Source organism: Coturnix japonica, chromosome 17 (genome assembly GCF_054131305.1).
Source record: "Coturnix japonica strain WE chromosome 17, WE-NBRP24, whole genome shotgun sequence".
In the NCBI taxonomy this organism is placed as follows: domain Eukaryota; kingdom Metazoa; phylum Chordata; class Aves; order Galliformes; family Phasianidae; genus Coturnix; species Coturnix japonica.
The window spans coordinates 14,983,874-14,999,474 of record NC_140679.1 but is presented as its reverse complement, the minus strand read 5'-3'; the positions used below and the strand labels follow the sequence as shown (position 1 = coordinate 14,999,474).

The following is a 15,601-nucleotide window of genomic DNA, read 5'->3' as shown; positions in this document are numbered from 1 at the left end:
CCGTAATGGTGGGTTATGGGTGGAGGCCCCGCCGCCATTTTGCGGCCTGCCTCCATGCCGGAAGTTGAGCCCTCTTGGTGGCGTGAGGGGTGGGGGGACAGGAAGCAGAAGTGGCGTTACACCCAACGCAATGCACACTGGGTTATGTAGTCCAGCTCTCCCTGCTATAGGAGGAGCGCTGTGGGGGTATGGACTACTCCTCCCGGCATCCTTTGAGAGAGGGCGGCGGGCGGGCGCGAAGCGGATGTGCGTGAGGAGGAGGTGGAGGTGTCTGTCCGCCGAGCAGGCCGCAGGCGGAGCAGGGCCCGGTGAGTGCTGCGGGACCGACCCCCTATTTCCCTTATTAATTTCCCCTATTATTTCCCCTGTTATTTCCCCTCCCATCCCATGGGTACGATGTTCTCCCCCCTCAGGCCGCGTATTGCTCTCCCATCCCCCCCCCTCCCATCCTAGGCCCTAACGGCGCCCCCCCCCCCCCCCCCCCCCCATTCCAGCCCCGTGTCTCCCCGTGCCGCCCATAATATGGGGTTTGGGACCAACCAAAGTCACTTATGGGGCGATTCTGACCCATTTATGGGGCTGGAGGTCAATTATGGGGCTCTGTGTGCCCCCCAGACTCACTTATAGGGCAATATGGGACCCAATTATGGGGTTTGGGACCCCCAGAATTCACTTATGGGGCGATTTGAGTCCCACTTATGGGGCGATTTGGGACCCCCAAACTCACTTATGGGACCCATTAGGACTCCCAAACTCACTTATGGGGCGATCTGGGACCCACTTATGGGGCTGGAAGTCACTTACGGGGCGATTCTGACCCACTTATGGGGTGATTTGGGACCCACTTATGGGGCGATTTGGAACCATAGGAACCCGTAGGGAGCCCGTAGGGAACCCATAGGAACCCATAGGGAGCCCATAGGAACCATAGGAGCCCATAGGGAGCCCATAGGGACCACTCAGCAAGAGCACAGACAGGTCAATCACCCAATTACCCCCTGCTTAGGGCTGCTGTAATATCCCTTCCCTCTAGTAGCGAGGTCAGGTTGTTAATTAATGTAATTATTGCTGGGAAGGCTGGTGTGAAACATTAGGGCTGTTTCCAGTGTGTCTGTTGGTTTTGCTCCTGGCGAGTGCTGTGGCTGAGGAGGATTCTGTGTTGGTTTTGGTTGTGGAACCTGATTTCGGGTTGGTTGAAAAGCTTTAGGAAACGGGTCTTGCAAATTGCCTTCAAGGGAGTGCACTGTAGAGCCTGCAGAGATGGGTGCTGAGACATTGCAGAGTGTTTGGAGGGATACTTTGTCTGCTTGTGGCTCTTTGTGTTTGGGTTTATGCTGGTTCCTGTCTGCTCTTCTCATTCTTAGTTCCATGTTGTGGGTCCATAGTTGATTCATTCATCAAGGGCTGCATGGATGGGTTTCTGTGAGCACCTTAGTGGCCCATGGTCGATGCTATTAGGAAGCAGTTGTTTAATAGCTTGATATGCCAGCCCAGTATCAAGGCTTTGGGGTCACACTGAGTTATCATGGTGCAGAGAACTGCTCTGTGTGACATAGATATCCATCTATCCAGGTCTGTATCCATCTATCCAGGTCTGTATCCATCTATCCAGGTCTGTATCCATATAGTTCAGGTCGTGGCTGTTGGAAGGGAGATTAATAACATGAACAGCAGCAGCTGCTCTGGCTCCTGGTGCCATTTTGTTGGCTGCTTTCAGGCTGGGTTTGCAATAAGGGAAACATCCACCCCATTGGGTGGGTCAGAGCGTTAGCAGGGGCTGAGTGACAGGGGGAATCGTTGCCACTAGGTCAGGGAAAGCAAAGAGCTCCTGCTTAATTTAGCTTTATCATGTCAGGGCTATGAATAGTCCCATCATGGGGTTACATTTCATGCCAGCTGAGAATGGTGTTTGCAGTGTTGCACTCCATGGTAACAGGAAGATGTGATGGCTGACATCAGAATCTTTCACTTTGCTTGTGAAACGTGAGGACTTGTTAATATCTGGATGAGTTTAAGTCCCTTATTTCCCATTTTACATAAATGAGAACTCAGTTTCTTCTGAGTTCTCTGCACTTTCTGCTTGCTGACTTTCTGTTCCTGGCTTGTTTTGGTCTGGAAGCAAAATGCTGATGGGACGTTTTCCCTTCTTATTATAGATGTTTTTCTTCTGTGCTCACCAGCTGCCTGACATCAACCTGATATACAGGTGTTCATGATGGTCATAACTACCATAGTCTTTTCTTCTTTTTAATTTGCCCTTAGAGAAAACTAAGCTCTGGTTCCTAACGCTGAGGCTTCTAGCTCAGATTTCATCATTAAGGCACAGTTTGCAGCAGTAAAACCCTGGTGACATCTGGAGTTGATGAGCTGTAGTTTGTCCATGCTAAAGATAGTGGTTGGTTACTGCTGAGTTCTGCTCAGTCCTCTTCTGATTTCCTATCTTTCATCGTTGTATCTTACCTAATATTAGTCAGCTCTATTTCTATTATTATTATTTTATTTCTATTCGATTTTCTATTTCTAATTGCTCAGTCAGATTTTCTGTTTCCTGAGATGTTAAAGTTGCAGAGATGGATCTTGACTGGGACAAAGGCTGCGCTTGAAATTGGAATTGAGGAAGCTGGCTCCTTTTGCTTTCTGACAGCAGAAAATCCTGTAAATACTTAATGCTTCAATGTATTTATCTTCTCATTTCAGGTTTGTTTCCTAATTGACACAACTCAGACAGTAAAACTGACTGTTGAAGGTGCAGAGTGTGAAGCTGCTCGTGCAGGTAGGACACCACAGAAAACAGGATCTTCAAAGCTGGTAAAACTGTCTGGGGATTTGGAATATCCTTCTCCAATCCTTTATTGTGGCCATGCTGCAAGTTAAGCTCAATTGAATTCTCTTTGTTGTCCATGCTGCTGTGTGAAGCATTGATTTCAGTCAGTGGCTGCTTGAAAAGCAATGTAAAACTATTGTGCATCTTGGGTGCCCGGAGGAAGTTTCTGACAGCAGTGGACTTGGCAGTGATTTTTCTCATTGCTTGGAGCAGAGTTGGGTTCTGTCAGAAGACTTAAAGCCTGTAAAACATTAACTTCTCTGCCACTGTTTCATGACAAAAGTTTCATTTCTGGGCAAAGTCCATTGAAGTGGCTCAGTCGGAGCATTCTCTATTACTGTGTTATCTGAGTAGGATGGTTTGCAGTGAGTGGGCTTAGAAATGAAGAAGGCAAACTATTGATTCTTTTAATAGTCTCCAAGTGTAAGAAATTTTGTCAGTGAGACGATTCCAGGCTGCTGGTTTTCTATTTGAAAGCCTGTTGGTCAGTAGATGCAATTGTGGCCCTTTTAAGGTAGAGGGAGTCAGTGCTATGGGGCGGCGGTTGCCTCGCTGCAAGCAGGAAGGAAACTTGACCCCTCTCAGAGCAGATTGTTAATGCAGAGTCACCACAGCACTGTGTAAATGCTTCTGCTGCAGTTGCAGGAGCAGCCACACTTTAATTTCTAATGCTTTGCAAAGGCCCAGCACCATCTTCAGTGAGGAAACAGAACTGGTGAGGTAAGTGAGCAGCCAGTGCTGCTCTCACAGCTCATCTTCACTTCCTTTCCAGCTGGCTCTAAATTCAGAGCAATCCTTAGGAAGTGCTGTAAGAACAGAGTATTCCAGAGCTGGTTTTTTGAGCACCAGGACTCGTTTGATCTCAGTAAGTAAATAATTGTTAGAAGGACTGTGTGTATATCGCAGGAAGGTTACAACTCCCTGTTAATGTGGGAGATGAAACGGCTCCAACACTTGGTTTGCTTAACCTTGTGATTACTGATAGAACCCAGACGTTTGGTTCCTATTCTTTAGGGAGTTACCTCTTGTTAGGAATGAAGCAACTCGAAAAGCAAAGATTAAAAATAACTACAAAAGCAAGGGAACTTCTGGCACCACACTAATGTTTGGCTAGTTAGAGCTGTGAATCCAGGTACACTACAAAGATATAAATGGCTTCAAGCAGGTTATACTTTTAAGACCTTTTCCAGGCTTCTGAGGACTCGTATTTGGCTGCTTTATTTTTAACTGACGTTGCAGCTGGATCAGTTCCTTGACTTGATTCATCAGCACAGGAGTGAACAGCTTCAGGAAGGGTTGAAGAGATTAGAACTGAGCTCACTTTGTATTTGGTGATGGTACTAAGTGCAATACACATTGGACTGTAGTCCACCCCTTTTACTTCCTCATTATCTTAACCTGATCAGCCTGCCAAGCTGCTGAAGATGGTTTTCCTATCTGGCCACAAATTTGTTGGCTCACCTGGGTGAGTGCTGAGGGAAGCACCTGCTGAAACCTCTCCAAAGCCATTCATGGCTTTTCATGTAGAAATTGTCTGATGTGATGACAGTGTGGTCTTCCAGTCTTGCTTTCCTTCATGGGAAGCAAATGATGCAGATGGTGGGGTGAAGTCAGCGGCCTGTTAAATGCTAGATGAATTGCTTCCTATGTTGTGAATGAAACTTAAGTATTGATTAATGAGTGCAGTTTCTCTTCTCAGCTTCATCAACTGTCTCTGGCATTGCAGAGTTCAACTCTTTATACTAACCCCCATGTGGAATAGTCGAGAATCCCATCACCAGCTCCCCCTGGCATCTGTTTCCTTTCCTGGCCTGCAGCTGAGCTCTCAGGTTTCTGTGAAGGCAAATAGCAACAGGAAACTTAATCTGGGGAGTGAGGGAGTGGAGTTCGCTTCCTCTTCTCCAAGTCAGGGCCGAAAGCATTTTCCATTTCGACCGAAGAACTAAACTGAAAGAAAAACCAGCAGGGAATCAAATCCTGGAGCATATTTTGCAACATGATCGAATGTTAAATTCTAAGGAATTTTGTTTCTGGCTGGATACCAGAGATTAAATAGGTCAACCACTGCAAGCAGTGGAACTGCAGGGCACAAGTGACACCAGAGCCGTTCTGACCTGTCACCCCGGTGCATTAAGTTTGCTGCTAGTCCTGCATGGGGGAGATCACAGAACGTGCTTGTTGGTGCTGTCTGTATTGCTGGTGATGTGGTTGAAATTAAATGTCTCCTTAAAGGTTGTCATGCCTAAGCCAACAGCACGGCTTCTGCCTGTTCCTGGTTTTTCTATTAACTTGTTGCTTTCAACTGTAGCGCTCAAACTCGTAAATATTCAGGGTTAAAACCTCTTATTCTTTTTGCAGATTTCCTCCTTTGACTGAGATAAATGTTCTGTTCTGAATTCATGTGGCTGTTAGCAGGCAGCCCCTTGAAGCGCCCATATTTGCAGCCTTACTGAGCTTCACATAGCTGCAGGTGTTGCCTGTTCTCCCAGGTCTGAGGTACGACTCCACATTCCAGTGACTTCATTTCACTGTTTCCTTCAGGTGTAACTGACGAGCGCTCTCAAGATGTCTAAAACCAACAAATCCAAGTCTGGATCTCGTTCTTCTCGTTCGAGATCCGGATCGAGGTCACGCTCACGTTCCTTCTCTAAATCTCGTTCCCGTTCTCGCTCTGTTTCACGCTCGAGGAAGCGCAGGCTCAGGTGAGTGTGTGCAGCTCTCAGGTCTGTGTGTGTGACTGTTCCTCCTCTCTCCTGCTCAGGTGCTTTGTCTCTTCCTTCTTTTCCATGGAAGCCTTGGATTACATTTAGGACAGACTGTGTCCTGCGTCTTAGGATGCTCCCTGTCAACCTGTATGTGTTGTGTTTTAACCTGACAGGCAGCAAAGCACAGTTGAGGGAGGTGGGGGGGGAAACGTCTGATTTGAGATCAAGGACAGTTTAATAGGATAGAAAAGGAAGAGAAAATAATATTGATAATTAAAAAAGATATACATAGAACAAGTGGTGCACAGTCTAATCACTCACCACCTGCTGACCGTGCCCAGCCAGTTCCTGGTGAGTGGCTCTCTGCTCCCCCGGGCAGCTGTTCTGTGGTCAGAGCAAGGAAGATTTATAGCAAAACATACTGCTTTGTGTTGTTAAACATCTCAAGGCTTTTTTCCCCAGGCTTTTGATATAATTGAACCCAGACTTGAGAGACTTTAGCACGTGTTGTGTGCTTTTTCTGCCTTAAAAATGCAATCAAGTCTCCATGTCAGTTAATAAGCACAACTAGGAAAGATAGGATAGATCCCAGCCCCTCTCCTCAGCATACAGCAGTCAGTTAACAAAAGCATCAGTTCTGACTGTATGAAGTAGAGAAAGTTAATTTAACTGCAGTTAGCTCTGAGAAATCCATAATGTTCATAGTAGTAATAAACATACAGTTGGAGTGAGAGGGCATGACAGAACAAAGAGGCGGAGACTTCCATCAAACCAAGTTGTTTGCAGAGGGAAGTTGCAAGTCCTCTTGCAGGCTTTGGACTTGTCTTGGATTCAGTTCTATTTCTGAATAGCCAGAGCTTTCACATCAGGAGGAAGTGAGCAGAGGGAGCACCAAACATTGCCACCTCGTGGTGTCAGGCTGTCAGAGGAGTGAGTGCATCCCTCTGTTGGGTTGAGTTGGAGCTTTGGAATTGTGGCAGCTGGTTCACCTTGTGGAGCTTCATCTCTAGAGCAGTGCACCATATGCTCCAGAACTGCCCTTCTTCATATATTAAGTTGTGCCAACAATAACAATGTGTCTTTTTTTATCAGTTCTAGGTCCCGTTCAAGGTCATATTCCCCATCTCATAACAGGGAAAGGAACCATCCAAGAGTCTATCAGAACCGAGATTTCAGAGGTCATAACAGAGGATACAGGAGACCATATTATTTCCGAGGCAGAAATCGAGGTTTCTATCCATGGGGCCAATATAACAGAGGAGGATATGGGAATTACAGGTCTAACTGGCAAAACTACCGCCAAGCTTACAGCCCTCGGAGGGGGAGATCGCGCTCCCGTTCACCCAAGAGAAGGTCTCCTTCCCCAAGGTCTAGGAGTCACTCTAGAAATTCAGATAAGTCTTCATCTGATCGGTCGAGGAGATCTTCCTCTTCTCGGTCTTCCTCCAACCACAGCCGGGTTGAGTCTTCCAAGCGTAAATCTGGAAAGGAGAAAAAGTCATCTTCCAAGGAAGCCCGGGCGTCTCAGGCTTCAGGAGAGAACCAAGGAGATGATTCGAAAGAGCAGCAGTTTTCAGGAGCAGCTGCTCAAGATGCCAAGGCGTCTGAGGGATCAAAACCATGGCAGGATGTGTCTACCTACGGTAGCAGCTCAGCATCGAGAGCTGCTGCACCTGAGCTCAGCCCGAGGGAGCGCAGCCCTGCATTAAAAAGCCCTCTGCAATCAGTTGTGGTGCGGCGGCGTTCTCCTCGGCCGAGTCCATTGCAGAAGTCGAGCTCCCCACTGTCCAACCCCTCACAGATGAGCTCTGTGTCACAGAGCAGCACCTCCTTTCAGGCAGGATCTCATCAGAGCCCATTTGACCACGGCTCGTCAGGTTTGAGTCCAACAAGAAAGAGCCCTGTGTGCAAAAGTCCGACGCCAATCAGTTCCATGTATGGTGCATCTCAGAAGGAGGAAAGCACAGCTCCTGGTGGAGGAGCCTTCTCCAAGAGGCAAGTGATGTGTTCCATCCGTGATGAGGTTGGGGAAGCGCGGGGGATGGAAGCATTCATAAGTGCTTTAAAATTGATTCTTTTAAGTTATTTTGGACTGATCCCCTATCTGGGATGTCCAAACTTTAAAGAAGGAACGGAGAAATGTGTGACTCTGGGCTTTCCAGAGCTCTGGACTCATGTCCTTGGGCTTTTTAAACCTCAGGTTTTGCTTAGTGACTCCTTTAAAACATAACTTAGATGCTTTAAATTATCTTGTGATGAATTGTTCTCACTGAGTGTTTTGTCTTCTCCCAGCAAAGTCAATATTCTCTTCTGTTAACCTTTTTGCTTTTATTTGTATTTGCAGTCTGTCATGAAATATTTAGCTTACCTATGAAACTTGCATCCCAAATTTGAAGTAGCTTTTGAGCCTTTTATTTCCAGTATGTTGTTTAAAGCAGAACAGCCCAGTTTGAAAGTTATGATGTGTTGTTCTCCTGAAGCAGGTTTGTAAGTAAACAAACCGATTGGGTAAGATGTTACTATTTTCCTTCCAATACATCTGTGGGTAAGCTGTTTTATTTGTTTTAAGCCTCATTTCATCAGTTCTGCATATCCATTTTCTTCTACATCTGTTGAATTTATCGACATCTGAAAGCCTAAGTCAAGGCTGAGAAATCTGCTGTACATCTTAACTGCTTAGGGCTTAGTGAGAGCCCTCTGTACATGCATAGCTTGGTGTTCTGTAAGAGCTGGCTGCTTTTAATTGAGATATTGACTTTTCTTAATAAGGAAACTAACAGTAATGTCTGTTTTCTGAACAGGTATCTGGAAGAGCAGAAGGCGGAGAATGGGAAAGACAAAGATCAGAAAGTAACAAACGTTGAGAAGGAAAAAAATAAAGAAAAAGGGAATTTCTCTGAGGTTGGATCGACAGATGGAAAGGCAAAATCAGATTCCTATACATCCAAAGGAGATTCTGAGAAGGGATATCGTGGCAGTCAGTCACCCAAGCGCTACAAGTTCCGGGATGACTTTGACAAGCCAAAGGCCCCAGAGTTCCACAAGGAAAGTCATTATGGCAAAGAGGAATCGGATGATCAGGAAAAGAAAGAAAAGGCCAAAGGCCGTAAGGATTCAGATTTTGATGATGAGCCCAAATTTATGTCGAAAGTGGTGGCGACGTCGAGTAAAAGTCAAGAAGAGGATAGGCAAGGCAAATGGGAAGGTGTGGTGTTCTTGCCACCTGGAAAAGAGAAGCAGAGAAAGTCTGAGGAAATGGAGGAGGAGAGCTACTCAGAGAGATCTAAGAAGGAAGAGAGGCCGGCGTCCAAGAGAGCTGAGTCTGGTCACCGGGGCTTTGTTCCTGAAAAGAATTTCAGGGTGACCACTTATAAAACAAGCCAGGAAAAAAGCTCTTCTCCCCCACCACGAAAGGCCTCTGAGGTAAAGGAGAAGCCAGGTTCCAAAGGAGATGGGCTGGCTCCTGGCAAGTCCTCCTTTTCCATTACTCGTGAGGCCCAGGTCAATATTCGGATGGATTCCTTTGATGAAGATCTTGCGCGGTAAGTGTCTGCTGTGGTTTGGGGCTGCTGAAACAGTGATTTTTGCTGCCTCTTTCTGCTCTGGAGCCCTTCATATGCGTGTGAGGTGTGAGGAAGGATCAATATTACATCACATTTTGCATTTTGAAGCTTGAATTATTGTGGCACTGGAGGACTTGTATGGCCCCTTTGTATGGCGGGAGGTTGGAGGGATTGCCACTGTACAATGACGAAGGTATAGTACAAAGGTTAAATAACCTGTCCTAATTTTTTTCCTACAACTAGATGTAAGGTCATTTCAGAATGTAAGTGCTTCTGCATCAGTTTCTGTGTTACAACGGCCTCTGGAAAGAGCTGGCTGCTTAGTGGCTTCTTGCTGATAGAGAATTAGAGGTACATTGAAATGACAGTGCAGCTTAAATGGCATTTCCTCTGGAGAGCACTTACACTTATTCTCAACGTAGCATTACCGAAACTCTAGGAAGCACTGACAGCCACTTCTGCCTTGTTTCAAGAAATCTTGAGACAGTAAAATGTACTTCAGAGAGCGCGCTGGGACAGGAGCAGCCAGTAAGTGTTTGTGTGTGCTCATGTGGGATGTTAGAAGTTAACCTGGGGTTTAGGAGCAGCAGCAGAGCATTGCAGCCAGCCGTGCTTCAGAAGGAGCTTGTGTTTCATGGCACTCAGTGTCTATGCAGAGCAGCAGTGATCTGAGTTACTCCAGTAACCTACATTAGTGTATTTCAGGGATTTAAATAAGCGATCTGCTTAAGATATTGAATGTTTTATAGGTGATTTTATAGCATTACATTAAAAAAGAAGTGCAGTCAGCTTCTGACTTCTGAAATGTTAAGTCATCTTGGACTGATTCCTGTGTTCTGTTTTGTGTGGCCTGTTTGTTTTTCTAGTCCAAGTGGCATCCTTGCTCAGGAACGCAAGCTGTGTCGTGACCTTGTGCACAGCAACAAAAAAGAGCAGGAGTTTCGTTCCATATTTCATCACATTCAATCTGCTCAGTCTCAGCGAAGTCCTTCGGAACTGTTTGCTCAACACATAGTGACCATAGTCCATCATGTAAGAGGTAGGTCAAAGTCTGCGTGTCCTCACGTGGAGGTTCACTCCTTCCTGCTTTGTCCAAATGAGTTCTTTCCAAGCATTTACCAGAGTGCATGAAAAGCTGTTCTCTAGTAGATAAGTTGTAGACAACAAAAGCAACTGATGATGACGTAGTGATAGAATAATTCAGGCTGGAGGTGATTCTATGAGACCTAGCTCAGCCTCCTGCTCGAAGCAGTGCTAGCATGTGCATTGGATCACATTGTCTGGGGTTGAATCCAGTTGAATGCTGAAATGAAAAGTGTAGAGCTTGAATGTTCCAGTGCTCAGCCACATTCACTTGTGGGTGGGGGTTGGGGGGTGTGCTTTCCTTATATGTGGTCAGAACTTCTCTTGTAGCCTGTGGTAACCCTCTCTTGTCCTTTTATCATGTAGCTCTGAGAAGAGTCTGGCTGTACCTTCTGTAAAACCCTTGAGGTGGTGGAAGACAACCATTGTTAGATTTGACCAAGCTGTAGGACTGACGAGCTCTTTATTTTAACAAAAAAAATGGTATTAATGTTGTGGCATTGTTTACTCAACCCCTCCAACAGAGCATCACTTTGGATCGTCAGGAATGACGCTGAACGAACGCTTTACCAAATACCTAAAGAAAGGAATGGAACAAGAAGCAGCTAAAAATAAAAAGAGCCCTGAAATTCACAGGTTGGTGGCGTGGCAGGAGGGTTTTCAGGCTTTAAGCTCGACAGTCGTTCTGGAATAACTCAAAAAATAGGAGAAAATGGGTCTATCTGTGCCTGGCTAAGGGAGTAGTACAGCGTGGCCTTCGTGTTAGTCTTATGTCTGATCTTCTGCTTGGCCTAAGGAAGTCAGTTATTAAATCCATGAGCAGAAGTGATGCCTTGGAGGGGAGGCAATGGCTTGGGCTGTCGTTGGAGTCCTGATGTTTAGACCTGACGTCTTTTAGATGTTACTGGGTAAGCAAAAGTGAGATGTCTTTTTGTCTGCAGATGGAAGAGAACTTGAACAGACACTTAGTGAACAGTAACTTCACATCAGGAGAACTGTTGGCTCAGAGAACTTAACTTGCTCTGTAGCAGCTTCATCAAAAGGGGGGAAAAATGAGTTTTCCAATCCCTTTGGGAATATATGATAGTCTCCTTTAAAGCAAATCTTAAGCTTTCGTGTCAGATGTCGCCTTGTAACCAAGCTTATCTTTGTGCTTCCTTTGCTTTCAGGAGGATAGATATTTCTCCCAGTACTTTTAGAAAACATGGATTCTCTCAAGAGGAATCGAAAAGCTCCAGAGATCCCGGCTTCAAGGTGAACTGTCACTCTGCTTAGTTTAATTGAACAAAATGAGTGCATTGGGCATGAACTTAACAGTGATGTTTTTGTTTAAATTACTCTCTACTTAAGTTTGTGTTTTTCTTTTAAGGATGGGCATAATTCTAAAAATGAACTACAAAGGGTTAATTTTTATTAAAAATGTATCAACAACCTTTGTGAAGTGGTTTAGACTATGGTAAATGACCCCAAAGTCAATTGAGGTGAGCTTGAGAAAAATGAGAGGATTTTTGGAACAAGTGCCCATGATGAGAGAAGAAACTTTTTGTGATATTTGTCTGCTTGTAAGTATTATCAAATCAATTGTATCCATGCACTATTGCCAACCATGTTTTCAAAGAGACATGCATGTCAAAGAGAGGAGAGTAAATAAGTGTAATACATAAGTGAAATACACTGTTAAGAGGGTGATGGATTTTGTTCTAACAACTTGCTGTAGCGTTTCTGTTGATTGCTGTTAGTTAACATTCAGCACCTGTTGTCATAGAGCAGACCTTTGGGAATGGAGTGTGTTTAGCTGTAGCTCGTGTTAAGCCATAAGTACTTACCTTAAACCATCCTAGAAGCGGCTTAACACGATGTTTGGGATTGTAACCTTTGTCTATTCACCTCGGTGCATATTTACATTGAAGAGATTTTTTTGAACAGTCCTGCTTGAAACCTCACTTGTTTCATATTTGTTTTCGATTCTTTCCAAACACTTGGTGGCTTGACATGGACGATGGTGAGATGGATTTGATGGGCCTGAACTCTGAGCATCAGCTTGGCAGAGTGTATTATAAACCTGGGTTCCAAACAGCTCGCCAGCCTTCCGTGAAACAGACGTGCCCTCCCAAACCCGATAGTTGTTTGCTGTACCACATAAGGGAGCTGCTGCTGATTTTATCACTTATCTGCCATCCACCGTGTTGGGAGCAGTTGTGTTCTCAGAGTAGAAATTAAAGCTCTTTGCCTGGGGAAAGCAGAAGAGCACACAAAAAAACCCAACCAAAACTGCTCCCAGTCCTGCGTTATTTGGCATTTTTATTTAAACAAACAAACAAACAAAAAGAGAGTGTTTAGAAACTCATGTAAGTAAAAAGTTTAATAGCTGGAGAATTACTAATCCTGTTGTATTTCATTCGAGGCGATTAATCTGATTTATGTCGTGTATCAAGTCCTTGAGATTAGATCTGTGTAGCAGCAGTTGCTTTGGGGGCTGTGTTGATGCTGGCATTTAAGCAGCCATTCGAATTGAACCTCGAGCAAGCATTGCCACATCGTGTAGCTGACACACATAGACCATGAGCTGGGTGCTTTCTATAGAGCTGGATGGTCTTTGAGCACCTTCTATGTGGTGCCCCCTAGACAAGGGGAAGCTGTTAAAGTCAACACAGCGGTGGGATCCTTCCAAACAAACAGCCTCGATCGCTGCATTCCTGTGGCCTCCATCTCTTGGCACACTCACTGAACTGCCCCTGGTGAATCCAAGCTGGCAAACAGCTTTTGCTTCTCCTTAAGTTCATAGAGCCCTGCTGGATGCTGCTGCCCTGTGATGTATCCCCAGGCCTTCCAGCATTACACACACACACACACATTGGGTTTCCAAGTTGCTCTCATCTCACTGGCTGTGGTGTACAATAAGTATCAGCGTTCCCCTATAAGCAGGCTATTCTAATGCTGTTTTAAAGGGTTATTAATGTAGAAAGGCTGAAATCTCACAGATCAAACCTGAGTTTGATAGGCAATGCTCCATTATAGGATGCACAGTGATGCAGTAGCATTCAGATAAAGCCCTGCTCAGTGCAGTCAGTAGTAAAGTAATGAATGGTGGGTGCTGCAGGTCTGTGTGTTCAACTCTCCCCATCCCTGCCCTTGTAGGCTGAAGGGAAATACAAGGATGACCCTGTTGACCTGCGCCTTGATATCGAGCGCCGTAAAAAACATAAGGAAAGAGATCTTAAACGTGATAAATCCAGAGAGTCGGTGGAGTCCAGGGATTCCAGTCACTCAAGGGAAAGATCGACTGAGAAAACGGAGAAAAGTCACAAAGGCTCAAAGAAAAAGTATGTAGAAAACCCCCATTTCCTTCTGCATTTCGTGTGTTAAAGCTGGAGGCAGCCTCGTGTTTATGTGGTTGTGACATAACTGCTGCTGAGGTGTGAATTATTCCCCTGCGTGTCTCCTTGATGCCGTTGTGTCTATCTGGAACGTAAAGTAACTGGTAAAGGTAAATGGGAAGGCTCCGTGTGTCGCGGTGGGTAAGTCCCTTTTTCTTCTTGTTCCAGTTACAGGCGATGGCAGCGTTGAAGTGACTTTGCTTCGAGTTCACTTTGATCCTTTTTTATTAGCTTAATTTTTCTGCCTGGCTAAAAGTCTGTGAATGGGAAGGAGGCTGAGAGGAGAGAGGCTGCTGGTCTCCAATGGCTCCTTATCTCCTACTGGGCTGCTTTAAAAGCAGCAGAACCAGGACTGAGGAACCTTGGGGCCTCCACTAGATCAGCACATCGCAGCTGATGCTGAACTGTGACTTCTCATAGCAGGAGAAGGAAAGCCTTGTCCTGCTGGGGGGCTGATGAGATAGTTTGTTAGCCAGCAGGTTATTGCCGAGTGATTAATCCAGGTGCTGTTTTCCCCCCTCCTCACCTTTATTTCCTATCGCTGGAACAGGAAGCACCGAAGGGTGCGGGAAAGATCCAGATCCAGCTCATCATCATCACGGTCCTCTCATTCAGTGAAAGCAGAGGAGTATCCCGAGGAGACCGAGGAGAGGGAGGAAAGCAGCACAGGCTTTGACAAGTCCCGACTTGGAACTAAGGAATTCACAGGCCCAAATGAGAGAGGAAGAGCCCGAGGGACCTTTGTAAGTGCTTCCCCACCCCCTGTGCAGTCAGAAGCTGCCCTGCATCTCTTGGTGCCTTGGAAGTAGCACTGCTGGTCCATCTGTTTAACTTCCCTTTCATGTTTTGCTGTTACAGCAATTCAGGGCCAGGGGGAGAGGATGGGGGAGAGGCAACTTTTCAGGCAACAATAACAGCAACAGCGGCGGCAACAACGACTTCCAGAAGAGAAGCAGGGAGGAGGATTGGGATCCCGAGTACACACCGAAGAGCAAGAAGTACTACCTGGTAGGAGTGCTTTGCCTTTAATTGACCTTCAGGGTTTCATTTCTTTCACTATCACTTAATTTCTATCTCTGTGCAGCTCAGGGTTGGGTTCATCCCCCTCCCTTGGTGCTGAGCTCTGTGTTACCGCTGTCCTTGCCTTCCTCCCATACAGCACGACGACCGCGAGGGTGAAGGCGCAGAGAAGTGGGTGAGCAGAGGCCGTGGCCGCGGTGCTTTCCCGAGGGGACGAGGCCGTTTCATGTTCAGGAAATCGAGCACCAGCCCCAAATGGGCCCACGATAAATTCAGTGGGGAAGAAGGAGAAATCGAAGACGACGAGAGCGGGACGGAGAACAGGGAGGATAAGGACAGCCTGCAGTCTGCGGCCGAATAGCTGCAGTGCTGGGAGCACCATTGGCTGTGCTGGGCCTCAGGGCAGCCCCAGGAGCTGAGCCCCTATAGGGGGGCCCTGCTCTAACCCCGAAGTTCCCCCCGCCTTGTCAGAGCTCTGCCCCCCTCAATATGGGCCAGAACTGATGCATCATTTCTGCTTGGGATCCGCTCACCGAGCGCGTCTCTTCCCAAAGACTTTATGGACTGAATGAGGTGCAGTTGTGGCTGAGGCTGTTCTGCCCGTCCCCTCCCAGGATGGTTGGTTCCTCACTTTGTTCTTTGGGGTTTATTTTGCTATCAGGCTTTGAAGGCGCCGTGGGGTCGGGTTTGTGCCCCCCTTAGTTGATGTTTTTTGTTTCTCTTTTATCATTTGAAGTAGTGCAGCTCGGGGTTGGTTCCCCCAGCCCCATTTCCCCCCCCATCCCTGTTGTGTATTCAGTTCTTTTTAACCCATCCTCTCCTTTTTAGGCCTTTTACGTAGGGAAATCCATTCGATGGTCATTTCAACACTCATTTTCGGTTCTTTACGTTGAAAAAGAAGCGTTTGAAGCATGTGAATAAAGATCTCAGTGTTGACTCCTTGGGACCAAACCATTCGCTTTTATAAATGGGGGGGTTTGTTTTATTTTAATGTCACCTTTTAATGGGTAGGGGGGGAGCTTTAAAAAC

At 46.2% G+C, this 15,601-nt stretch overlaps 1 protein-coding gene across 7 annotated transcripts; it reads left to right on the top strand.

Moving 5' to 3' along the window:
* Positions 1–263: 263 nt before the first annotated feature.
* Positions 264–15,523, top strand: THRAP3 (thyroid hormone receptor associated protein 3). 7 transcript variants are annotated; one of them, XR_014935141.1, is made up of 14 exons: positions 264–308; positions 2,698–2,773; positions 3,597–3,689; positions 5,366–5,526; positions 6,622–7,524; positions 8,331–9,071; positions 9,959–10,131; positions 10,700–10,811; positions 11,345–11,429; positions 11,545–12,523; positions 13,314–13,498; positions 14,103–14,295; positions 14,411–14,560; positions 14,712–15,523. XR_014935141.1 is itself a non-coding variant. In XM_015883429.2 (13 exons), the coding sequence occupies exons 4-13, from the start codon at positions 5,390–5,392 to the stop codon at positions 14,931–14,933; spliced, it is 2,901 nt and encodes a 966-aa protein (XP_015738915.2). In that variant the 5' UTR covers positions 264–308; positions 2,698–2,773; positions 3,597–3,689; positions 5,366–5,389; the 3' UTR covers positions 14,934–15,523. The 7 variants fall into 7 exon arrangements, 4 of the variants coding, with proteins under 4 accessions (XP_015738915.2, XP_015738914.2, XP_085374238.1 ...); XM_015883429.2 differs by lacking the exon at positions 11,545–12,523; XR_014935142.1 differs by lacking the exons at positions 3,597–3,689; positions 11,545–12,523 and having other exon boundaries at positions 10,542–10,811.
* The last annotated feature ends 78 nt before the right edge of the window (positions 15,524–15,601 follow it).